Source organism: Salvelinus fontinalis, chromosome 34 (assembly GCF_029448725.1).
Source record: "Salvelinus fontinalis isolate EN_2023a chromosome 34, ASM2944872v1, whole genome shotgun sequence".
In the NCBI taxonomy this organism is placed as follows: domain Eukaryota; kingdom Metazoa; phylum Chordata; class Actinopteri; order Salmoniformes; family Salmonidae; genus Salvelinus; species Salvelinus fontinalis.
The window spans coordinates 36,594,093-36,621,892 of record NC_074698.1 but is presented as its reverse complement, the minus strand read 5'-3'; the positions used below and the strand labels follow the sequence as shown (position 1 = coordinate 36,621,892).

Genomic DNA, 27,800 nt, shown 5'->3' with positions numbered 1-27,800 from the left:
CCTGTGTTTCCAGAGTGTCACCAGTGTTCCTAACCTCTCCCTGTGTTTCCAGAGTGTCACCAGTGTTCCTAACCTCTCCCTGTGTTTCCAGAGTGTCACCAGTGTTCCTAACCTCTCCCTGTGTTTCCAGAGTGTCACCAGTGTTCCTAAACTCTCCCTGTGTTTCCAGAGTGTCACCAGTGTTCCTAACCTCTCCCTGTGTTTCCAGAGTGTCACCAGTGTTCCTAACCTCTCCCTGTGTTTCCAGAGTGTCACCAGTGTTCCTAACCTCTCCCTGTGTTTCCAGAGTGTCACCAGTGTTCCTAACCTCTCCCTGTGTTTCCAGAGTGTCACCAGTGTTCCTAACCTCTCCCTGTGTTTCCAGAGTGTCACCAGTGTTCCTAACCTCTCCCTGTGTTTCCAGAGTGTCACCAGTGTTCCTAACCTCTCCCTGTGTTTCCAGAGTGTCACCAGTGTTCCTAACCTCTCCCTGTGTTTCCAGAGTGTCACCAGTGTTCCTAACCTCTCCCTGTGTTTCCAGAGTGTCACCAGTGTTCCTAACCTCTCCCTGTGTTTCCAGAGTGTCACCAGTGTTCCTAACCTCTCCCTGTGTTTCCAGAGTGTCACCAGTGTTCCTAACCTCTCCCTGTGTTTCCAGAGTGTCACCAGTGTTCCTAACCTCTCCCTGTGTTTCCAGAGTGTCACCAGTGTTCCTAACCTCTCCCCGTGTTTCCAGAGTGTCACCAGTGTTCCTAACCTCTCCCCGTGTTTCCAGCATGTCACCAGTGTTCCTAACCTCTCCCCGTGTTTCCAGAGTGTCACCAGTGTTCCTAACCTCTCCCCGTGTCTCCAGAGTGTCACCAGTGTTCCTAACCTCTCCCTGTGTTTCCAGAGTGTCACCAGTGTTCCTAACCTCTCCCTGTGTTTCCAGAGTGTCACCAGTGTTCCTAACCTCTCCCTGTGTTTCCAGAGTGTCACCAGTGTTCCTAACCTCTCCCTGTGTTTCCAGAGTGTCACCAGTGTTCCTAACCTCTCCCTGTGTTTCCAGAGTGTCACCAGTGTTCCTAACCTCTCCCTGTGTTTCCAGTGTCACCAGTGTTCCTAACCTCTCCCTGTGTTTCCAGAGTGTCACCAGTGTTCCTAACCTCTCCCTGTGTTTCCAGAGTGTCACCAGTGTTCCTAACCTCTCCCTGTGTTTCCAGAGTGTCACCAGTGTTCCTAACCTCTCCCTGTGTTTCCAGAGTGTCACCAGTGTTCCTAACCTCTCCCTGTGTTTCCAGAGTGTCACCAGTGTTCCTAACCTCTCCCTGTGTTTCCAGAGTGTCACCAGTTCTCCTAACCTCTCCCTGTGTTTCCAGAGTGTCACCAGTGTTCCTAACCTCTCCCTGTGTTTCCAGAGTGTCACCAGTTCTCCTAACCTCTCCCTGTGTTTCCAGAGTGTCACCAGTGTTCCTAACCTCTCCCTGTGTTTCCAGAGTGTCACCAGTGTTCCTAACCTCTCCCTGTGTTTCCAGAGTGTCACCAGTGTTCCTAACCTCTCCCTGTGTTTCCAGAGTGTCACCAGTGTTCCTAACCTCTCCCTGTGTTTCCAGAGTGTTACTGGGTTTGGCAGACAGATGATTGAGCAGACCAAACAGCTGGTGGAATCCAAGTACACCATCGCCAACGGTTACCAAGCTGATGCCAAGGTGAGAGAGGAGAGCGAGGACAGTCATTACATCATCCTAACCTCTCCTTTCTTTTGGGACCTTCATCCCTTTCTTCTTCTCCTTTAAGTTATTCTACTTTCATAACTGTCCTTGTTTGTCCTGTCTGTCTGTGTGTGTGTGTGTGTGTGTGTGTGTGTGTGTGTCAGGTCATCTACGGGGACACGGACTCCGTCATGGTCAAACTGGGTGTGGACACTGTGAGCAAGGCCATGGAGGTTGGGAGGGAGGCGGCAGAGTGGGTCTCCTCCCACTTCACCCCTCCCATCAAACTGGAGTTTGAGAAGGTACCAGTTCACTATTTAAAACACTGCTGCTAATAGCCCTGGGTGATGTTCAGTTGGTAGGAAACGTTTTAAAACGGAGTGAAACTCTATTGTTTGAAAACCCTAACCCCTGGGGGGAATGATGAAACCAGAAGGTACTACCACAGAGATCCTATTAAAATACTAAATTATAATATTTTATTATATGTGTACAACCTGGAGTTGTCCAATTAGGAAAAACAAAATGTATGTTGCATCGACAGTGTTCCCTAATGAACATCACCCACGTCTAGTGCTAGAGCAAGCTAGCTTGTACTACTTTGTATTTTGTTTAGTCTGGAATAAAGCTATGTGCATCCTCTCTTGGATGGTCAAATAACTAACATCCATACTCTCTTCTCCTGTCCCTATTGGACTTGACTCGGGGCTACTATGAGCTCCTTCCACGGTCAAATAAAGACTAGTTAAACTCCATCATATCGCTCTCTCCACTCTCTCTCTCCTCTCTTCAGGTGTACTACCCCTACCTGTTGATCAACAAGAAGCGCTACGCAGGCCTCTACTTCTCCTCCAGCGCCGACACTCACGACAAGATGGACTGCAAGGGTATCGAGACGGTCCGCCGGGACAACTGTACCCTGGTGGCCAATCTGATCAACACCTGCCTGCAGACCATTCTGATAGACAGGTAGGTACCATCTAGAACATTCTGATAGACAGGTAGGTACCATCTAGAACATTCTGATAGACGGGTAGGTACCATCTAGACCAGGGGTGTCAAACTCAAATACCCAGTGGGCCAAAATGTAAAACCTGAACAAAGTTGCGGGCCAACATTGAACAAATGAACCTTTTAATATGGACCCAAACAAGTTTTGCTTTAACATTGAATATGGAACAAGCATCGCTTATTACCATACAATATATAATTTAATAGTGGAGACATGCAAAATCGAATTTCAAATGAAAAAAAACATCAATGGCATTCATTTATTAAATAAATAAAATTTAAATAAAAATCGTATGCCTCTTTTCTATTTGCAGCCTTCTGATTTAAATACCAAAATAAACATTTTCTCCACTGGCTAATAATTTTACAAATAAAATGATAATAAATCAATCAACCATTCAAGCCCATTAAAGGGCCGGGCTGATTTTGCGATCTCTGCTGCCACTATATAACTAGCCTTTACAGCAGCCTCACTTTGTGATGTGGCTTTTTTGAACATATTCTGTTGTGAAACCAAACTTCTTTTCATCTCCTCTACTTTCTGGCTCCTTTGAGTCATGTCCAGGTCCTTGTATTTGTCATGGTGTTTCGTTTCATAGTGTCGTCTAATGTTGTACTCCTTACTTACAGCCACGTTGACTCCACCAACAAGACAAACAGGTTTGTCTTTTACATATGTAAACAGATATTCTGCCTCCCACTTGTCCAGAAAGCTCCTGTTTTCTGCCTTTCTTTTCGCCATTTTTGGGAAGGGATAGCGCGCTGACAGTTGTAGCGTCTATGTTGCTATGACTACTGTCACAGAGGAGAGGGCGTTTCTGGGTCCTGTCCTGATTGGCGCGCGAAAACAACAGCAGAGCATTATGGGATTCGTAGTATTAGCGGTGAATGCGCTGTATAATACCGGCGGGCCAGCTCTAGTAGTAATTTGGTATTGTCTCGCGGGCCAAATATAATTACCCCGCGGGCCAGATTTGGCCCGCGGGCCAGAGTTTGACACCCATGATCTAGACCATTCTGATAGACGGGTTGGTACCATCTAGACCATTCTGATAGACAGGTAGGTACCACCTGGAACATTCTGCTGGACGGGTAGGTACCACCTGGAACATTCTGATATATGGGTAGGTACCACCTGGAACATTCTGATAGACGGGTAGGTACCATCTAGAACATTCTGATAGACAGGTAGGTACCATCTAGAACATTCTGATAGACAGGTAGGTACCATCTAGAACATTCTGATAGACAGGTAGGTACCATCTAGAACATTCTGATAGACAGGTAGGTACCATCTAGAACATTCTGATAGACAGGTAGGTACCATCTAGAACACTCTGATAGACAGGTAGGTACCATCTAGAACACTCTGATAGACAGGTAGGTACCATCTAGAACATTCTGATAGACAGGTAGGTACCATCTAGAACATTCTGATAGACAGGTAGGTACCACCTGGAACATTCTGCTGGACGGGTAGGTACCACCTGGAACATTCTGATATATGGGTAGGTACCACCTGGAACATTCTGATAGACGGGTAGGTACCATCTAGAACATTCTGATAGACAGGTAGGTACCATCTAGAACATTCTGATATACGGGTAGGTACCACCTGGAACATTCTGATAGACGGGTAGGTACCATCTAGAACATTCTGATATACGGGTAGGTACCACCTGGAACATTCTGATAGACGGGTAGGTACCATCTAGAACATTCTGATAGACAGGTTGGTACCATCTAGAACATTCTGATAGACAGGTTGGTACCATCTAGAACATTCTGATAGACGGGTAGGTACCATCTAGAACATTCTGATATACGGGTAGGTACCATCTAGAACATTCTGATATACGGGTAGGTGCCACCTGGAACATTCTGATAGACGGGTAGGTGCCACCTGGAACATTCTGATAGACGGGTCCGTACCACCTGGAACATTCTGCTGGACGGGTCCGTACCACCTGGAACATTCTGATAGACGGGTAGGTACCATCTAGAACATTCTGATAGACGGGTAGGTACCATCTAGAACATTCTGATATACGGGTAGGTGCCACCTGGAACATTCTGATAGACGGGTAGGTGCCACCTGGAACATTCTGATAGACGGGTATGTGCCACCTGGAACATTCTGATAGACGGGTAGGTACCACCTGGAACATTCTGATAGACGGGTCCGTACCACCTGGAACATTCTGCTGGACGGGTCCGTACCACCTGGAACATTCTGCTGGACGGGTCCGTACCACCTGGAACATTCTGCTGGACGGGTCCGTACCACCTGGAACATTCTGCTGGACGGGTAGGTACCACCTGGAACATTCTGCTAGACGGGTAGGTACCATCTGGACCATTCTGATAGACGGGTAGGTACCACCTGGAACATTCTGATAGACGGGTAGGTACCACCTGGAACATTCTGATAGACGGGTAGGTACCACCTGGAACATTCTGATAGACGGGTAGGTACCATCTAGACCATTCTGATAGACGGGTAGGTACCATCTAGAACATTCTGATAGACGGGTAGGTACCATCTGGAACATTCTGATAGACGGGTAGGTACCATCTAGAACATTCTGATAGACGGGTAGGTACCATCTGGAACATTCTGATAGACGGGTAGGTACCATCTAGAACATTCTGATAGACGGGTAGGTACCACCTGGAACATTCTGATAGACGGGTCCGTACCACCTGGAACATTCTGATAGACGGGTAGGTGCCACCTGGAACATTCTGATAGACGGGTAGGTACCACCTGGAACATTCTGATAGACGGGTAGGTACCACCTGGAACATTCTGATAGACGGGTAGGTACCACCTGGAACATTCTGATAGACGGGTAGGTACCACCTGGAACATTCTGATAGATGGGTAGGTACCACCTGGAACATTCTGATAGATGGGTAGGTACCACCTGGAACATTCTGATAGACGGGTAGGTACCACCTAGAACATTCTGATAGACGGGTAGGTGCCACCTGGAACATTCTGATAGACGGGTAGGTACCATCTAGAACATTCTGATAGACAGGGAGGTGCTACCTGGAACATTCTGATAGACAGGGAGGTACCACCTGGAACATTCTGCTGGACGGGTCCGTACCACATGGAACATTCTGATAGACAGGTAGGTACCACCTGGAACATTCTGATAGACAGGTAGGTGCCACCTGGAACATTCTGATATACGGGTAGGTACCACCTGGAACATTCTGATAGACGGGTAGGTACCATCTAGAACATTCTGATAGACAGGTTGGTACCATCTAGAACATTCTGATAGACAGGTAGGTACCATCTAGAACATTCTGATAGACAGGTAGGTACCATCTAGAACATTCTGATAGACGGGTAGGTACCATCTAGATATTTGTGTTTGTTACTGACATGCCTCTTGTTGTATTGATGTAAGTTTTGTCAGGTTGATGTCATGTCTGAATCTGATGTTGCTTCTGTCTTGGTCCAGGCCTCTCCTGAAAAAGTTTTATTTCAATGAGACTAACCTGGTTAAATGAATCAAATAAATGACTCTGCTCCTTCTCTCCCTCATCTCTCTACCCTCCCTCACTCCACTACTCGTCTATCTACCCTCCCTCCTGGTCTCGCTACCCTCCCTCCCTCCTGGTCTCGCTACCCTCCCTCCCTCCTGGTCTCTCTACCCTCCCTCCCTCCTGGTCTCTCTACCCTCCCTCCCTCCTGGTCTCTCTACCCTCCCTCCCTTCTGGTCTCTCTACCCTCCCTCCCTCCTGGTCTCTCTATCCTCCCTCCCTCCTGGTCTCTCTACCCTCCCTCCCTCCTGGTCTCTCTACCCTCCCTCCCTCCTGGTCTCTCTACCCTCCCTCCCTCCTGGTCTCTCTACCCTCCCTCATGGTCTCTCTACACAGGGATCCCCAGGGTGCGGTGGCCCACGCCAAAGAGGTGATCTCTGACCTGCTGTGTAACCGCATCGACATCAGCCAGCTGGTTATCACCAAGGAGCTGACCCGCACAGCCCAGGAGTACACTGCCAAGCAGGCGCATGTGGAGCTGGCCGAGAGGTAAGGAGGGAGAGATGGAGAGAGGCACAGAGAGAGGAGGAACATTGGAGGCTGGTACAGGGAGAAATGGGGTGGACGTCTCATTGTAATTGCTGGATTGGAACACTTTATGGAAGCTCATCCAAATAAAAGTTGTTTTATCCTTGTTACCAGTTGATAACCTCTGACCCCTCTGCAGGATGAAGAAGAGAGACGCGGGTAGCGCCCCTCAACTGGGAGACAGAGTTCCCTATGTCATCATCAAAGCTGCCAAAGGAGTAGCAGCATACATGAAGTCTGAGGTGAGAACTGTGTCTGTCTATTGGAGGCTATTGGAAATATTCATGTGATTGTCGGTGTGCCGTATAAAAGTATACATGAATTAACATTCACACAAATCATTTATATTGTGTGTGTAGGATCCAATCTATGTTCTGGAGAACAACATTCCCATTGACACCCAGTACTACCTGGAACAACAGCTCTCCAAGCCACTGCTCCGCATCTTTGAGCCCATCCTGGGAGAGAGCAAAGCAGAGAGCGTCTTACTGAGTGAGTCAGCATGCCTCACACACACACACACACACACACATATACACACACACACACACACACACATATATATACACACACACACATATATATACACACACACATATATATATACACACACACACACACACATATACATACACACATATACACACACACACACACACATATATACACACACACACACACACACACATATACACACACACACATATACACACACACACACACACATATATATATATACACACACACACACACACACATACACACACACACACACATATATACAAACACACACACACACACATATATACAAACACACCCACACACACACACATATATATATATATATACACACACACACACACACACACATACACACACACACACAGGGTCTCTTCCTTTCTCTCGACCCTCTCACTCACTCACCTACACATGCACAAATACATACACCATGACTGCTGCTGCTGTTAGACGTATTGCAGTAATAAAGTTGCTGTGTGTTTCAGAGGGGGATCACACGCGCTGTAAGACAGTGTTGACCTCCAGGGTGGGGGGGCTCATGGCCTTCGCCACCAAGAGGAGCGCCTGTATCGGTTGCAGAGCAGTGCTGAAGGACGATGGTGAGAGAGAGTAATAATGTACTGTGTGTGAGAGTCATTTATCAGTTTGTTGGTGTGTGTGTGTTCCCACTAATCCATCAATCTTTCTACTGTGGCTGTGTGTTCCCACTAATCCATCCTCTTTCTACAGTGGCTGTGTGTTCCCACTAATCCGTCCTCTTTCTACTGTGGCTGTGTGTTCCCACTAATCCATCCATCTTTCTACTGTGGCTGTGTGTTCCCACTAATCCGTCCTCTTTCTACTGTGGCTGTGTGTTCCCACTAATCCATCCTCTTCCTACAGTGGCTGTGTGTTCCCACTAATCCGTCCTCTTTCTACTGTGGCTGTGTGTTCCCACTAATCCGTCCTCTTTCTACTGTGGCTGTGTGTTCCCACTAATCCGTCCTCTTTCTACTGTGGCTGTGTGTTCCCACTAATCCGTCCTCTTTCTACTGTGGCTGTGTGTTCCCACTAATCCATCCTCTTTCTACAGTGGCTGTGTGTTCCCACTAATCCGTCCTCTTTCTACTGTGGCTGTGTGTTCCCACTAATCCATCCATCTTTCTACTGTGGCTGTGTGTTCCCACTAATCCGTCCTCTTTCTACTGTGGCTGTGTGTTCCCACTAATCCATCCTCTTTCTACAGTGGCTGTATGTTCCCACTAATCCGTCCTCTTTCTACTGTGGCTGTGTGTTCCCACTAATCCATCCTCTTTCTACTGTGGCTGTGTGTTCCCACTAATCCGTCCTCTTTCTACTGTGGCTGTGTGTTCCCACTAATCCATCCTCTTTCTACAGTGGCTGTGTGTTCCCACTAATCCGTCCTCTTTCTACAGTGGCTGTGTTCCCACTAATCCGTCCTCTTTCTACAGTGGCTGTGTGTTCCCACTAATCCAACCTCTTTCTACTGTGGCTGTGTGTTCCTACTAATCCATCCTCTTTCTACAGTGGCTGTGTGTTCCCACTAATCCGTCCTCTTTCTACTGTGGCTGTGTGTTCCCACTAATCCATTCTCTTTGTGTACGTGTTTAAGTATGACACAAGAATAGTAAACAAACAAACATTTTGTTGGTCCCCACAAGGTCAAAGGCTATTTCTAGGGGGGTTAAGGTTAGGGTTATGTAAAGGGGTTAGGGAAAATAGGATTTTGAATGTGACTGAATTGTGTGTTAGGTTAGTTGTACAAAACTGGGTTTTGTAATCACAAAACTGTGTGATTTGTAATCTCTGCTGTCCTCCCCATAGCGGCTGTGTGTGATTTGTAATCTCTGCTGTCCTCCCCACAGCGGCTGTGTGTGATTTGTAATCTCTGCTGTCCTCCCCACTGCGGCTGTGTGTGATTTGTAATCTCTGCTGTCCTCCCCACAGCGGCTGTGTGTGATTTGTAATCTCTGCTGTTCTCCCCATAGCGGCTGTGTGATTTGTAATCTCTGCTTTCCTGTCCACAGCGGCTGTGTGTGATTTGTAATCTCTGCTTTCCTGTCCACAGCGGCTGTGTGTGATTTGTAATCTCTGCTTTCCTGTCCACAGCGGCTGTGTGTGATTTGTAATCTCTGCTTTCCTGTCCACAGCGGCTGTGTGTGATTTGTAATCTCTGCTTTCCTGTCCACAGCGGCTGTGTGTGATTTCTGTAAGAAGAAGGAGTCGGAGCTGTACCAGAAAGAGGTACAATATATCAACCTGTTCTGTTAATCTGGGTCCTGTTCATTAGGCACTAATATATCAACCTGTACTGTTAATCTGGGTCCTGTTCATTAGGCAGTAATATATCAACCTGTTCTGTTAATCTGGGTCCTGTTCATTAGGAGCTAATATCAACCCTGTTCTGTTAATCTGGGTCCTGTTCATTAGGCACTAATATCAACCTGTTCTGTTAATCTGATGCTAAATATTTAATGTAACAGGAATACTACATGCGTACATTGGGGTGTGTCAAGGTGACATGGTGTTAACTACTTACTAATGGTGAATCCATCTGATAACTACACTGAACAAAAATATTAAAAACTACAAATATTAATGCAACATGGAAAGTGCTGGTCCCATGCAGGGGCGAAAATCTGATATCAACCTTGGAGGGGACAATTACATGAAATTTTCTCAGGAGGGTTGTCCCAACTTGTTTAAATCATTATAATACTACTAATAATAATAGTTATAGCAATGTTCCTTATCAGTGCAGTGTTCCTCTCTCTTGAAACGTTTGCAAGAGTTTGCGGTTCTATAAATTGTGGGTGTGGCTGATATGGTTTTGTGCCATCACTGAGGTAACTGGACGATGCTGTGCCACTGTCCCCTATACTGGTGCTGCTGGCAACAAGGGTGACACCTGGTCCTGCCGTGGCTGTGACACTGTCCTCTGAAGTCTCTCTCCTTGGCTCTTTCCCTTTCACCACCCTCACTGACTCACAGTCTGTCTCCTAGAAAAGAAATAAGGTGTTTGCTGTACTCCTAACTACCGGTACCCAAAACTACACAATTAATCACAACAGCAATACCATTGCCTTAAACAAATCTTAGTTCAGTCACCAGTTTAAATTGAGAGTGGGGGTATTCATGGCATTTTCCAATTATGTCCCTATTTTACAACTAAAAAAAATTGAGAACCTTTCATAATGTTGCCAAACACAGACTCAACAAACTTACCTGAGACTCCCTGTCTCTGCCAGTCTGTCCCTGCATATCTGTCCCCAGCTCTGCTGTCTGTGTGCCATCTGTTGCCTGCTCTGCCTAATGACATCATTGTGAAATATTTCCATTAGCATTTCACTTCTTTCTTATGAACATTTTATCAACTGGTCTTTGAGATATTAGGCTACTAGAGTTCTTACTTTGCGTTTTGGTGTACTGAAAAATACTCTGATGTCCGTCTTTTTACTTTTTTCTGACATTTCTCTACCTGGCTGGCTGACCGGTCTAGCTGCACACACACATTTACACAACACATGCTGCAACGTTTTGAAATTTTAACATAGTTTGTTTCATATTGGCAGGCTTCCAACAATAGCTGAATTTGCAAAGCTAGCGAGCACCAATTCCGTTTCTGTGGTGTTTGCTATAATCTTTGCTACCTGGTTAAAGGTGAAAAAAATAAAAAATTCACTAGCGACAATTTAGCTTTTGCAACGAGACCATTAAATATATTTAAGACAATGGTATAAGAGAGTGTAGTTCTGTTCAGTTTGGACTTCAGTTTATCGCTAACCTTATCACAGGGACTTTGAAGCACTACAGCTGCATGCTGATCTTGGAATAAACTGACGATAGCAAAGATTCCATCTTTGACGACGCCACATTAATGGAATAGGTACTAGCTAGCTTGATAGTTAATGTTTGCTTTAGTTTGCGCGCTAGCTCTGCAAATTCAGCTAGTGTGTGAACCCTGCAACATGAAAAAAATATATACATTGCTATGGCGCGATTGACTGGATTACCTCACGTCAGTTACGTACACTGAGTGCCTTTCGGACAGTAGATACGAACCCTCTATTACCTTGCCAGCTAAGGAACAGGCAGTGGATCAAACCATTGTGAGGCAAAGGGCGGGGGGGTCGCAATCTTGTGAAATTTAAAAACGCGCTATTAAGTGTCTATAATCAGCACAAGTGCTTTCATTGCGTATTATTAATATTATTGAAATTACATAGTTATGTTTACAGTGATATATTGGGGGGTACAAATCATATTTTCCCCAGGATGGGGGGGTCGTGTCCCCCCCGTCCCCCCTGGGATTTCCGCCTATGGTCCCATGTTTCATGAGCTGAAATAAAATATCCCAGAAAAAGCTTATTTCTCTCAAATTTTGTGCACAATTTTGTTTACATCCCTGTTTGTGAGCATTTCTCCTTTACCAATATAATCTATCCACCTGACAGGTGTGGCATATCAATAAACAGGTGCACCTTGTGCTAGGGACAATAAAAGGCCATTCTAATATATGCAGTTTTGTCACACAACACAATGCCACAGGGAGTGTGCAATTGGCATGATGACTGCAGGAATGACCACCAGAGCTGTTAGCAGAGAATTGAACATTTCTCTACCATAAGCCGCCACCAAAGTTGTTTTATAGAATTCGTCAATACATCCAACCGGCCTCACTACCGCAGACTACGTGGAACCACGCCAGCCCAGAATCTCCACATCTTGCTGCTTCACCTGCGGGATCGTCGGGGGGGGGGGGGTTGCGGTTGCGGAGGAGTTTTAGTCTGTAATAAAGCCCTTTTGTAGGGAGAACCTCATTCTGATTGGTTGGACCTGGCTGTATCCCTGCCCAGTCATGTGAAATACATAGATTAGGGCCTAATGGATTTATTCAAATTGACTGATTTCCTTATTTGAACTGTATCTCGGCAAATCTTTGAAATTGTTGCGTTTTGTGTTTTTGTTTAGTATACTTTCTAATGGTGAATTTCTCCTGATTTGTACTTACAAATGGTGAATTTCTCCTGATTTGTACTTACAAATGGTGAATTTCTCCTGATTTGTACTTACAAATGGTGAATTTCTCCTGATTTGTACTTACAAATGGTGAATTTCTCCTGATTTGTACTTACTAATGGTGAATTTCTCCTGATTTGTACTTACTAATGGTGAATTTCTCCTGATTTGTACTTACTAATGGTGAATTTCTCCTGATTTGTACTTACTAATGGTGAATTTCTCCTGATTTGTACTTACTAATGGTGAATTTCTCCTGATTTGTACTTACAAATGGTGAATTTCTCCTGATTTGTACTTACTAATGGTGAAATTCTCTGAATTCTAGATCTTCCACTTAAGTACTCTGGAGGAGCGTTTCTCTCGCCTGTGGACACAGTGTCAACGCTGTCAGGGCTCTCTCCATGAGGATGTGCTCTGTACCAGGTACACAAACACACACACACACACACACACATACAATTGGTATACAGATATGTGTTTGAAAGTTACTTTGCTTGTACATCGTTAATGGGACTCTCACAGGATGATGTCAAGCTCCAAGTTTGTTTACAATCTAAAGATAATTTTGGTAAATAAATACATAGGTGACATTTCTGAAACAGGAGATACTCTGTATTCACTTCTGACATGGGAGATTCTCTATATTCACTTCTGACATGGGAGATTCTCTATATTCACTTCTGAAATGGGAGATGCTCTATATTCACTTCTGAAATGGGAGATGCTCTATATTCACTTCTGAAATGGGAGATTTCACGTTGGACAATTACCACACATAAACCCACATCAACATATCTGTTACACACAGACCCACTCTGAACTACACATCAACATATCTGTTACACACAGAGCCACTCTGAACTACACATCAACATATCTGTTACATACAGACCCACTCTGAACTACACATCAACATATCTGTTACATACAGACCCACTCTGAAATACACATCAACATATCTGTTACACACAGACCCACTCTGAACTACACATCAACATATCTGTTACACACAGACCCACTCTGAACTACACATCAACATATCTGTTACACACAGACCCACTCTGAAATACACATCAACATATCTGTTACACACAGACCCACTCTGAACTACACATCAACATATCTGTTACACACAGAGCCACTCTGAACTACACATCAACATATCTGTTACAGACAGACCCACTCTGAACTACATATCAACATATCTGTTACACACAGACCCACTCTGAAATACACATCAACATATCTGTTACATACAGACCCACTCTGAAATACACATCAACATATCTGTTACACACAGACCCGCTCTGAACTACATATCAACATATCTGTTACACACAGAGCCACTCTGAACTACACATCAACATATCTGTTACACACAGACCCACTCTGAACAAACACATCAACATATCTGTTACATACAGACCCACTCTGAAATACACATCAACATATCTGTTACACACAGACCCGCTCTGAACTACATATCAACATATCTGTTACACACAGAGCCACTCTGAACTACACATCAACATATCTGTTACATACAGACCCGCTCTGAACTACACATCAACATATCTGTTACACACAGAGCCACTCTGAACTACACATCAACATATCTGTTACACACAGACCCACTCTGAAATACATATCAACATATCTGTTACATACAGACCCACTCTGAACTACACATCAACATATCTGTTACACACAGACCCACTCTGAACTACACATCAACATATCTGTTACACACAGACCCACTCTGAACTACACATCAACATATCTGTTACACACAGACCCACTCTGAACTACACATCAACATATCTGTTACATACAGACCCACTCTGAACTACATATCAACATATCTGTTACGCACAGAGCCGCTCTGAACTAATAAAAAAAGCAGACATTGAATATCCCTTTGAGCATGGTGAAGTTATTAAATATACTTTGGATGGTGTATCAATACACCCAGTCACTACAAAGATACAGGCGTCCGTCCTAAGTCAATTGCCAGAGGAAGGAAACCGCTCAGGGATTTCAACATGAGGCCAATGGTGACTTTAAAACAGTTAGAGTTTAATGGCTGTGATAAGAGAGAACTGAGGATGGATCAACAACATTGTAGTTACTCCACAATACTAACCTAAATGACAGAGTAAAAAGAAGCCTGCACAGAATAAAACAAATATTCCAAAACATCCTGTTTGAAGAAAGGCATTAAAGTAAACCGCAAAAAATGTGGCAAAGAAATACAATTTATGTCCTGAATACAACGTGTTATGTTTGGGGAAAATCCAATACAACACGTCACTGAGTACCACTCTTCATATTTTGAAGCATGTTGGGGGCTGCATCGTGTTATGGGTATGCTTGTCGTCGTCAAAGACTAGAGTTTTTTTGGGATAATAAGACACGGAATAGAGATAAGCACTGGCAAAATCCTAGTGGAAACCCTGATGTAGTCTGCTTTCAAACAGACACTGTGAGACGATACCATAAAACACAAAGCCAAATGCACACTGGAGTTGCTTACCAAGACGACATTGAATGTTCCTGAGTGGCCTAGTTTTTATTGAAATCAGCTTGAAAATCTATGGCAAGACATGAAAATAGCTAGCAATGATCAACAACCAACTTCACAGAGCTTGAAAAAAAAATTAAAGAAAAAATGTGAGGTGGTTAATATCACCACTCTTAAATATCACATGTTATTGGTCACATACACGTGTTTAGCAGATGTCATTGTGGGTGTAGCAAAATGCTTGTGTTCCAAACTCCAACAGTGCACTAATATCTAACTAAATTCTTGTGTTCCTAGTTCCAACAGTGCTGTAGTATCTAACTAAATGCTTGTGTTCCTAGCTCCAACAGTGCAGTAGTATCTAACTAAATGCTTGTGTTCCTAGCTCCAACAGTGCAGTAGTATCTAACTAAATGCTTGTGTTCCTAGCTCCAACAGTGCAGTAGTATCTAACTAAATGCTTGTGTTCCTAGCTCCAACAGTGCAGTAATATCTAACTAAATTCTTGTGTTCCTAGTTCCAACAGTGCAGTAGTATCTAACTAAATGCTTGTGTTCCTAGCTCCAACAGTGCTGTAGTATCTAACTAAATGCTTGTGTTCCTAGCTCCAACAGTGCAGTAGTATCTAACTAAATGCTTGTGTTCCTAGCTCCAACAGTGCAGTAGTATCTAACTAAATGCTTGTGTTCCTAGCTCCAACAGTGCTGTAGTATCTAACTAAATGCTTGTGTTCCTAGCTCCAACAGTGCAGTAGTATCTAACTAAATGCTTGTGTTCCTAGCTCCAACAGTGCAGTAGTATCTAACTAAATGCTTGTGTTCCTAGCTCCAACAGTGCAGTAGTATCTAACTAAATGCTTGTGTTCCTAGCTCCAACAGTGCAGTAGTATCTAACTAAATGCTTGTGTTCCTAGCTCCAACAGTGCAGTAGTATCTAACTAAATGCTTGTGTTCCTAGCTCCAACAGTGCAGTAGTATCTAACTAAATGCTTGTGTTCCTAGCTCCAACAGTGCAGTAGTATCTAACTAAATGCTTGTGTTCCTAGCTCCAACAGTGCAGTAATATCTAACTAAATGCTTGTGTTCCTAGCTCCAACAGTGCAGTAATATCTAACTAAATGCTTGTGTTCCTAGCTCCAACAGTGCAGTAATATCTAACAATTCACAACAATACACACAGATCTAAAAGAATGGAATTAAGAAATATATAAATATTAGGATGAGCAGTACAGGTGAAACACCTTGAAGCAGCCCCCCCGCACCTCTCTGATTGAGGGGTTGGGTTAAATGCGGAAGACACATTTCAGTTGAATGCATTGTTGTACAACTGACTAGGTATCTCCCTTCTCCCTTTCAACCCCTGTAACACAGTTCAACCCTCCAGTAACCAACTGTCAGAGCAGCAGTCCCTTAAAAAGCATGGGCTGAGACACACCCCAACATTTTTGTAGGTTCTGACGGACGGTAAACTGTATAAAAAGAAAGTTGCACACTATATTGGTTGTATTACGTTTCTGGGAGCATATCTCCTGTGAAAATAGCAGAAATAGTCCCATAACATCAAAGATCCACCACCATATTTTACAGTAGGTATGGGGTTCTGTTCTGCTGATGCATTCTCATTTCGACGCCAAACCCACCCCTGGTGTGCGTGGCCAGAGAGCTCTATTTTCATGGATGTTTGATGTTATGGGGCTATTTTGCTTCCACTGTTCCTGGGGCCCCTTGTTAAGGCCAGTGGGATAATGTACTTCACCAAGTACCAGGATATTTTTGGCAAAAACCTGGTTGCCTCTGCCAGGAGGCTGAAACTTGGCCTCAAGTGGATCTTCCAGCAAGACCATAACCCCATTCACAGATCAAAATCCACAAATACATTTTTATTGGCCACTAAATCAACATTTTGCAATGGCCATCTCAGTCTCCAGACTTCAAACCCATTTGAAAACCTGTTGGTTGAATTGAGGAGGGCAGTCCATATGCACAGACAAAGGATATCAAGGATCTGGAAGCATTCTGTATGGAGGAATGGTCTAAAATCCCTCATATTGGATTCTCCAACTCATAAAACCTTTTAGAAAAAGGCTCAGTACCCTTACCCTCGCAAGGTGAGGTATTGTAAACGGGAGAAAAAAAAGTATTACCTAATCAAAATCTCTTTCTCTGAGCAATGATATAAGCATAAAATAATATTAATCCCCATTTTTATGGAGCATACAGTATTTTAATTATTTATTTTATACATTTTTGCTCATCTTTATCAAGGTTGTCAATCATTTAGGACCCCATTGTATATATGATATTATTATTTTTAAGTAAATGTTGCTGTCTATCCCTCTATCCAGCCGGGACTGTCCCATATTCTACATGAGGAAGAAGGTGCAGAAAGACCTGGATGATCAGGAGAAGCTGGTGTCTCGCTTTGGATGGTGATAGGCAGAACCAAGAGAGACTCCATATTCACCGGCTCCCCTCTCTCTCCCTTGGTCCCCTCTGTCCCCGCTCTTGCTCCCCACTCTCCCTCTCCCTCTCCTGGAAAGGATTTGTACTGTATTTTCTTCTTGTAAGAATTATAAATGTTACACTTAGACTATTTTCTTGAATTATGAATCTGAATAAATGGCATCTTTTTGTAGAAATGTGTCTTGCCATTGTTGTCTGTCTTCAGTATAGAAGATCTCAGTTGCATTGAACTAAAAGTATGGTGGTGGATGTTGTAGTATGTTGAGTACTAAAAGTTAATAACCAATGCAAAGCAGCAGTCGTTTTTTACTAAACACTTCTAATAGGCTACATTCCCATGCCATGTGTTATTATAGACTAGTGCCTGTATTTATGAAGCATCTCCGTAGGAGTTCTGATCTAGGATAGGGTTTGCAAAGGGAGGCTATACAGTACATTTGGAAAGTACTCAGATGTTTTACAGCCTTATTCTAAAATGGTTAAATCGTCCCCCGCCTCAATCTACACACAATACTCCGTAATGACAAAGCAAAAACAGTTTTCATACAAATGTATACAAAATAAGAAACTGAAATATCTCATTTATATAAGTATTCAGACCCTTTACTCAATACTTTGTTGAAACACCTTTGGCAGAGTTTACAGCCTCGAGTCTTCTTGGGTATGACACTACAAGCTTGACACCTGTATTTGGGGACTTTCTCCCATTCTTCTCTGCAGATCCTCCAAAGCTCTGTCAGTTTGGATGGGGAGCGTCGATGCACAGCTATTTTCAGGTCTCCAGAGATGTTGGATCAGGTTCAAGTCCGGGCTCTGGCTGGGCCACTCAAGGACATTGAGACTTGTCCCAAAGCCACTCCTGCATTGTCTAGACTATGTGCTTAGGGTCGTTGTCCTGTTGGAAGGTGAACCTTCAACCTAGTCTGAGGTCCTGAGCAGGTTTTCATCAAGGATCTCTCTGTACTTTTCTCCATTCATCTTTCCCTCGATCCTGACTAGTCTCCCAAGTCCCTGCCGCTGAAAAACATCCCCACAGCATGATGCTGCCACCATGCTTCACCGTAGGGATGGTGCCAGGTTTCCTCCAGATGTGACGCTTGGCATTCATGCCAAAGAGTTCAATCTTGGTTTCATCAGACCAGAGAATCTTGTTTCTCATGGTCTGAGAGTCCTTTCGGTGCCTTTTGGCAAACTCCAAGCGGACTGTCATGTGCTTTTTTACTGAGGAGTGGCTTCTGTCTGGCCACTCTACCATAAAGGCCTGATTGGTGGGGTGCTGCAGAGATGGTTGTCCTTCTGGAATGTTCTCCCATCTCCACAGAGGAACTCTGGAGCTCTGTCAGAGTGACCATTGGTTTCTTGGTCACCTCCCTGACCAAGGCCCTGCTCCCCAGATTTCTCAGTTTTGCCGGGCAGCCAGCTCTAGGAAGAGTCTTGGTGGTTCCAAACTTCTTCCATTTAAGACTGATGGAGGCCACTGTGTTCTTGGAGACCTTCAATGCTGCAGTAATTTTTCGGTAGCCTTCCTCGGGTCTGTGCCTCGACACAATCTTGTCTTGGAGCTCTACGGACAATTCCTTTGACATCATGGCTTGGTTTTTGCTCTGACATACACTGTCAACTATGGGATCTTATAAAGCCAGGTGTGTGCCTTTCCAAATCATGTCCAATCAATTGAATTTACCACAGGTGGACTCCAAGTTGTAGAAACATCTCAAGGATGATCTATAGAAACAATACACCTGAGCTCTCATAGCAAAGGGTGTAAATACTTATGTAAATAAGGTATTTCTGTTTTTTATTTGTAATAAATTAGCAAAAAATATTAACCTGTTTTTGCATTGTCATTATGGGGTATTGCATGTAGATTGAGGAAATGTTTGTTTGATACATTTCAGAATAAGGTTGTAACCTTAAAAATGTGGAAAAAAGGAAAGGGGTCTGAATACTTTCCGAATGCATTGTATTACGGATAACTTTCTAAGTTTACCAGTAACCTACCAGAATTTTGGTATCTTTCAAGGATTATATATAATCTATCACAAGACCTATAGTGGCCCTTTTGGGTAATTCAGATTATCATGTGTCTTATCTCTGGACCTTGTAGAAATTTTAAAATGAGATGATAAAAAAAAAAATCATGACAAAGCTGTAAAATATCCTAAATATAAACCATCAATTTAGTGAATACCATTATTTGTGTTTAATGATGGTTTCAGCGTGAAATATCCTTTATAGTTTCTATTACACCTATGTCAATATGTATTTTTTGTCCATATTTTGGCGTCAAACTGGTGGCAGTTGTAAAAAAGAAAGTAAATAGTTGGAGTTGCAGAAGTAATTGAAAAGGATGTCATTGTTGATTAGATACTTTTTGAATTGGGCTATTTTCTCTTGTACCATGTGGTCCATCTACTAGAAACTCATGGACCACATGGACATAGTACTTCCCTGTTTTTTCACTGGCAGCTGTAAGCAGCTGAATTGTCAAGCAGAGTGTTGTTTTGCCGATTTGTTCCAGGAAGGCTGCACACCACTCTTTCACTTTAGTATCTTACCTAATTGTTTTCTGATCTAAATTCTCTTTTGTATCTTTGGGAGGTACAGTGCCTCCAGAAAGTATTCACACCCCTGGACTTTTTCTACATGTTGTTCCAGCCTGAGAGAAAAGAAAAACCTGCACACTGCTCTTGCTGGTATTGGCCTTAAGGCCTTTGCCAGAGCTTTTGAGTGTTTTTAATTTGCACTCTTATGTAGACATTGCATTGGAGTCGAGGGAAAATAAACATGTTACCAAATATAACAATATGCATTAAATAAGTATTCGAATAAAGTGTTTACATAAAATATATTAAACACGTCTGTAAAACCACAATGAGGACATCGGCCTATCAAGTAAGTGGATAATCCCTGTCGTTTCTCCTGATCACTAATTCTCTGTTTGGGAGTGTTGTGAAAAGTCTACGCAGGGACCCTACATCTATTTTAAATTAATAATTCTTTATCATCAGCTCGCTGGAGAGGTTTCAACCAGCTCAATGCACCAAGTACACATGTCAATCAGGAGCTCCCCCGGGGCAGTCTCGTTAGTTCTTTATATTCTGCAGACAAGTCATATTTGCATGATTTAGCTAATTCATCATTCATAATTAACTTATTATTGACGTTTGCTTCATTCATGTGACCAACCAATACTCGGTCATGCATGTGACTGACCAATACCTCACAAGGCTTCTTCTCTAAACTGAGACCTTGAAACTGATATCTTACGTTCTCAAACCCAGGGTCTGTGTGTACTGCCAAATTGCAGGTACTGATAGTGAGGATTTGTTCAATCAGTCACTTGCATGAACACAGAAATTGGTTATTAGAAAAGCACATGAATAGAACACAAACATAAAATGTTCCATCACAGGAGAATGAGAGGTTTTACCTACATAACAACCCACATGGACATTTAATCATGTAGATAACATGGGTGGAGGTGGTGGACATGTCATTTATTTGGAACTGTTTTCCTGTATGTGTATGGCAGAAATATTCACACTTCATCGCATTGTTGCACTGTGCTGTATGTTACCCTTTCTATGAGCTTATAATATAAACTACTTTTTATTTATATTATTTTGTTATTTCACCTTTATTTAACCAGGTAGGCTAGTTGAGAACAAGTTCTCATTTACAACTGTGACCTGGCCAAGATAAAGCAAAGCAGTGTGACACAAACAACACAGAGTTACACATGGAATAAACAAGCGTACAGTCAATAACGCAATACGAAAGGTACTGTTTACGTGACTTTTAATCATGTCAGCAGTTTCCAGCCCTTTTTTTGTTCCTTATTCTTCCTCTTTAGCGCCGGTGACGAAGGCCTTCAGGCCGATACATAAAGCTGAAGCAAAAGCAGTGTGTGGGTTCTTCTTTTTCCTCTTATGTTATCCAGTTGTTACCATGCATCTGCACCACAGATAGCCCAGATGTGCGGGTTTCTCTTTTTCCTCTTATGTTATCCAGTTGTTACCATGCATCTGCAACACAGATAGCCCAGATGTGTGGGTTTCTTATTTTTCCTCTTATGTTATCCAGTTGTTACCATGCATGTGCAACACAGATAGCCCAGATGTGTGGGTTCTTCTTTTTCCTCTTATGTTATCCAGTTGTTACCATGCATCTGCAACAAAGATAGCTCAGATGTGCGGGTTTCTTCTTTTTCCTCTTATGTTATCCAGTTGTTACCATGCATCTGCAACACAGATAGCCCAGATGTGTGGGTTTCTTATTTTTCCTCTTATGTTATCCAGTTGTTACCATGCATGTGCAACACAGATAGCCCAGATGTGTGGGTTCTTCTTTTTCCTCTTATGTTATCCAGTTGTTACCATGCATCTGCAACAAAGATAGCTCAGATGTGCGGGTTTCTTCTTTTTCCTCTTATGTTATCCAGTTGTTACCATGCATCTGCAACACAGATAGCCCAGATGTGTGGGTTCTTCTTTTTCCTCTTATGTTATCCAGTTGTTACCATGCATCTGCAACAAAGATAGCTCAGATGTGCGGGTGCCTTTTGAGTTGTGTTACAGACTCAATTTAAAATGGATTAAATAGATTTTTTTGTCACTGGCCTACATATGTGATACCCCATAATATCGAAGTGGAATAATGTTTTTTGAAATATTTACAAATTAATTAACACTAGAACCACTAAAGCAGCCATTGTGGCTGCTCATGAATTGTATTTATTTATTACTCTGCCATTTTTTGTCATGCTCCCTCCGTCCTTCCTTGACTTTTCCTAAAAATACATCTATACAACACGCTGTGTTAGAATCTTAATATCACTAACAGAACTGGAGTTATAGCCAGTTTTAGAGGACATGTCATTTTTCTGAATGATTCCCCCTCACCAGGCAACAAACACTGCCATAAATGCATGGAAAGAAAAGTTGTTTTTTTGTCACAATCTTGGACAAATCTGTCAAGAAAGAGGATTAAACAGGTGTTAAATCAACTTGTGAATTTTATTGAATGTTTATGTTCTCCCCTTGATGTAATAACATGAAAATAATTGTCAGATTATTGTCAATGATTTATTAACAGCTGGATGGGAGTGTTCCCCGATGTGTTCTGGATCTCTTGGGACAGGTCACATGGACACTTACTGCAGGAAGAAGAGAGAGAGCGACATAAAATCCATGTACACAAGTGTGATGTTAAAATTGGCAAAAAATATATATATTTCCAAAGGGCTGGGGGTGAGACAATGAGGCAGCTTAAACCCCACCTTCAACAAATATATCAATGAATTGGCGAGGGCACTAGAACAGTCTGCAGCACCTGGCCTCACCCTACTAGAATCTGAAGTCAAATGTCTACTGTTTGCTGATGATCTGGTGCCTCTGTCCCCAACCAAGGAGTGCCTACAGCAGCACCTAGATATTCTGCACAGATTCTGTCAGACCTGAGCCCTGACAGTAAATCTCACTAAGACAAAAATAACAGTGTTCCAAAAAAGGTCCAGTTGCCAGGACCACAAATACAAATTCCATCTAGACACCGTTGCCCTAGAGCACACAAAAAAGTATACATACCTCGGCCTAAACATCAGCGTCACAAGTAACTTCCACAAAGCTGTGAACGATCTGAGAGACAAGGCAAGAAGGGCATTCTATGCCATCAAAAGGAACAAAGTTCGACATACCAATTAGGATCTGGCAAAAAATATGTGAATCAGTCATAGAACCCATTGCCCTTTATGGTTGTGAGGTCTGGGGTCCACTCACCAACCAAGAATTAGGCCGATACCCACTAATTATCAAAATCCAGAAAAGAGCCGTTAAATTCTACAACCACCTAAAAGGAAGCGATTCCAAAACCTTCCATAACAAAGCCATCATCTACAGAGAGATGAACCTGGAGAAGAGCCCCCTAAGCAAGCTGGTCCTGGGGCTCTGTTCACAAACACAAACAGACCCCACAGAGCCTGCATAAAGACATATGACATTTGAAATGTCTTTATTCTTTTGGAACTTTTGTGAGTGTAATATTTATTTGATATTATATATAAGTATATTGTATATTCATTTTAATTGTTTATTTCACTTTTGTTTATTATCTATTCCACTTGTTTTGGCAATGTAAACATGCCCTTTGAATTGAGAAAGAGAGAGACCCTTAAATTGAAATTGAATTGAAAGGGTTTACATACACACACACCATACATGAACACACAGGAAACGTTTTTGTTCCTCCCCACGCTGCTGATGGCTTTATGAGTCAGCTAATACTATTTCCTCACAGCATGTATAGAAAGTGGAAGAGTTATAAAGCATTTACCTTTTGTTCTGAGACTACATGTTGATGTTGATGGTACCTCCTACTCTGGAGTTGATCTCTGGGGCAATTACAATGCTTCCACCCTGGGCTGTGACGGTAGACTGGGGCTTGTAGGTTGGACTGTGCAGGGGGAGAGAGACAGAGGGAGATAGAGGGAACCCTGTGTCCTTACCCTGGTATTTTCAACACAAGGCAAAACTCTGACCTCAAACATTTAATTGAAATCAGTCTCACCTTTGTTGACAGGTCGTTTCTCCACCGTTGAGACGGTTGTCCTCTGCTATCCTGCCTTCAGTGTTCCCCTTTTTTCTTCCCCAAAACAAACTTCTCTCTTTGGAGAAAGTGTTAGTGTCCCTATATTCTCTCCTACCTTTCTGCACCATGCAGTGGTGCAGAAAGTACCAATTGTCATACTTGAGTAAAAGTAAAGATACCTTCGTAGAAATTGACTCAATAAAAGTGAAAGTCACCCAGTAAAATTATACTTGCGTAAAAGTCTAAAAGTAATTCCTTATATTAAGCTAACCATGTTTACGGATAGCCAGTGGCACGCTCCAACACTTAGACATAATTTACAAACTAAGCATGTGTGTTTAGTGAGTACGCCAGATCAGAGGCAGTAGGGATGACCAGGGATGTATGAGAGAGAGAGACACAGAGAGAGAGAGAGAGAGACAGAGACAGAGACACAGAGAGAGAGAGAGAGAGAGAGAGAGAGGAGTCTTAGCTGTTGACTTCAGGCTTGCAGTCGCACTGTCTATCCGTCTGAAGGTTATCTAGAGCGGTAACACCAATGTTCGAGTTAATTATGTCCTCCTTTCTGACTGAGGATGCGCTCTTAAAGTGGCAGCGCACGGTGAAGGCTCCGTGCAGGATTTCGGCAAGGTATGTACATAAAAGAAAAGTTGCGGTTAAACCCTTTCAATTCAATTTAAGGGTCTCTCTATCTCTCTTTTTCAATTCAAAGGGCATGGGAAACATATGTTTACATTGCCAAAACAAGTGAAATAGATAATAAACAAAAGTGAAATAAACTATTTAAATGAACAGTAAACATTACACTCACAAAGTTCCAAAAGAAAAAAGACATTTCAAATGTCATATTATGTCTATATGCAGTGTTGTAATGATGTGCAAATAGTTAAAGTACAACAGGGAAAATAAATAAACATAAATATAAGTTGTATTTACAATGATGTTTGTTCTTCACTGATTTCCCTTTTCTTAATATTCATATGATATTCAAAGTATCATTATTGTGTTGGACTGACACGCTAAATCTAGTTCTGTATGTCAATTGTGTTTGGAACATTTCAACGGACGTTGTCTTGATATCTCTCCACTGGAATGGCCATGTGACAGGTAAAGGACCAAATTAGAACTTGGAATGTAGTTTGGATCTCTCTACACATGTTTTCTACACAAAATATTTGTGGAAACGTTAGATAATATTCTTCAAGTACGAAAAGCCTTTAGCTAGCTATATTGCCAGAGAATGTTATATTTACACGTTGATAAGTTAGCTAGTTAACGGCCGTAATGTCTGTATAGTTAGCTAGTGGTGGGCATACTACTAGCTATGAAGTAAACAGTGCATTTAGTCGCCTAAGCGCTGTTTCTAAACTTTGTCATTTTTGTGTACGTTTTATATTAACCCGAAATAGCTATGTGACGTATTACCTACCTAGCTTACCAAAAAATGCATCGTCAGCAAACATTACCTTAGAACGGAACACATGGTGCCCCTGCAATTTAATGTTTGCCTGGGCAAGCTAGCCAGGCAGAGACAGTAACGAACAATACGTACAGTTGAAGTCGGAAGTTTACATACACCTTAGCCAAATACATTTACACTCAGTTTTTCACAATTCCTGACATTTAATTGTCTAGGGTTTTGTATGTCTAGGGTTTTTGCATTGTCTAGGGTTTTGTATTGTCTAGGGGTTTTGTAGGTCTAGGGGATTTGTATGTCTAGGGTTTTGTAGGTCTAGGTATTTGTATGTTTATGTTTATGTTGGCCTGATATGGTTCCCAATCAGAGGCAGCTGTTTATCATTGTCTCTGATTGGGGATCATATTTAGGTAGCCATTTCCCCATTTGGTGTTTGTGGGTTCTTATTCTATGTTTAGTTGCCTGTCTGCAGTATTTCATATAGCTTCACGTTTTGGTCGTGTTGTTAGTTTGTTCAGTGTTCTTTCTTTAATAAAGAAGAATGTACGCTTACTACGCTGCACATTGGTCCGATTCATAAGACGAACGTGACACTGTCTTAGGTCAGTTAGGATCACCACTTTATTTTAAGAATGTGAAATGTCAGAATAATAGTAGAGAGAATTATTTATTTCAGCATTTATTTCTTTCATCACATTCCCTGTGGGTCAGAAGTTTACATACACTCAATTAGTATTTGGTTGCATTGCCTTTAAATTGTTTAACTTGGGTCAAACGTTTCGTGTAGCCTTCCACAAGCTTGCCACAATAAGTTGGGGGAATTTTGGCCCATTCCTCCTGACAGAGCTGGTGTAACTGAGTCAGGTTTGTAGGCCTCCTTGCTCGCACATGCTTTTTCAGTTTTGCCCACACATTTTCTGTGGGATTGAGGTCAGGGCTTTGTGATGGCCACTCCAATAGCTTGCATACTATTGTTTGTACAGGTGAACGTGGTACCTTCAGGCATTTGGAAATTGCTCCCAAGGATGAACCAGACTTGTGGAGGTCTACAATTCTTTTCTGAGGTCTTGGCTGATTTCTTTTGATTTTCCCATGATGTCAAGCAGAGGCACTGAGTTTGAAGGTAGGCCTTGAAATGCATCCACAGGTACACCTCCAATCGACTCAAATATTGTCAATTAGCCTATCAGAAGCTTCTAAAGCCATGACATCATTTTCTGGAATTTTCTAAGCTGTTTAAAGGCACAGTCAATTAAGTGTATGTAAACTTCTGACCCACTGGAATTGTGATACATTGAATTATAAGTGAAATAATCTGTCTGTTAACAATTGTTGGAAAAATTACTTGTGACATGCACAAAGTAGATGTGTCAAATACTTGTTCTCCCCACTGTAGGTGTTCCTTTTGTCCAGCTGTGATAGGGCAGGGTGGAGTGCAATAGAGATTGCATCATCTGTGGGTCTGTTTGGGCGGTATGCAAATTGGAGTGGGTCTAGGGTTTCTGGGATAATGGTGTTGATGTTTGTTGCTATAGCAACTACTGTACTTCATATTCTGTAGTTGTCTACTTATTTCATGGTATTTCTGCGCAAATGAGAACTGATTTAATTTGATCTAGTTTACTATAACCCTGTTCACTTGTTATGATGAAAATATGGAGTCATTTTGAAAGTTCTTAAGAGACATGCATCTCACCAACATCGGATGTTTTGCAATGCAACGGAATGTCCTCGTTTCAGGAAGAGCTCATGACGTCTGGCTGCAGTTTTGCAGCTGTGAGCTGGAACCTGTCACCCTGATCCGCCACAGACTCTGGCCTGCCACCCCTACATCTGCCGCAAACAGCAATTTCAGTGGACCTCCTATGCCAGTTTGCAGCCCTGCAGCTGGAGTGTGGGGTGTCTTTGAGGGGGATTACCTTGGTTTTCCATAAATCCAATTCATGCTGGAAGGTAGTTATCATATTTGAAATTGGAAATCAAACCATACATGTAAGTGTTTTTTACCATGAGGAGTATTTTGATATATATATATTTTAATCTCCACACAGTTGAGCTCTACCAGAAGCTCACAAATGAGTCATCTGAGGAGTTCAAACAAGGGCAGTTTGAACTAGAGACTATCAGGAAGTTGGCGCCACTGACCTCGGACGGAACGAAGTGTCGTCTCTGTTCACAGGTATGTCAATGATAACAATTATGGAACAACTATAAAGTCTCAGCAAGCTAGGATTCTTATTTGCATTCAGTGTTGTTCATCATTTATAAGGGGAAATATATCCAACCTCCGTTGTCTTTCTTATATGTATTCTATCATTGCCTTGCCAAACAGTAGTAATGTCCTGCAGCAATACCATTGCAAGCGTCTCAAAAACCCAACCCCTCGTCCAAGTAGTGGGAGGAGGAAACAGGTAAAGTACGGGATTGCCAGACAGGGAAAGTTTTGTAGGAGGTGGTTAGTCTATACTCCTTCCACCCCCCTCTCCTCCTCCAGTCCACCC

At 42.6% G+C, this 27,800-nt stretch overlaps 1 protein-coding gene across 1 annotated transcript in view; it reads left to right on the top strand.

Annotated features, from left to right (window-relative positions):
• The window catches only part of LOC129834025 (DNA polymerase delta catalytic subunit-like), a 31,354-nt gene extending 13,996 nt beyond the window's left edge, over window positions 1–17,358 (top strand). The window contains exons 17-26 of the mRNA XM_055898848.1: window positions 1,572–1,667; window positions 1,835–1,972; window positions 2,464–2,639; window positions 6,579–6,731; window positions 6,910–7,012; window positions 7,130–7,262; window positions 7,775–7,888; window positions 9,481–9,533; window positions 12,637–12,734; window positions 17,177–17,358. Of these exons, the coding sequence (XP_055754823.1) occupies window positions 1,572–1,667; window positions 1,835–1,972; window positions 2,464–2,639; window positions 6,579–6,731; window positions 6,910–7,012; window positions 7,130–7,262; window positions 7,775–7,888; window positions 9,481–9,533; window positions 12,637–12,734; window positions 17,177–17,264 (1,152 nt within the window). The 3' untranslated portion in view covers window positions 17,265–17,358. The remainder of the gene's footprint in view (window positions 1–1,571; window positions 1,668–1,834; window positions 1,973–2,463; window positions 2,640–6,578; window positions 6,732–6,909; window positions 7,013–7,129; window positions 7,263–7,774; window positions 7,889–9,480; window positions 9,534–12,636; window positions 12,735–17,176) is intronic.
• Window positions 17,359–27,800: the final 10,442 nt, after the last annotated feature.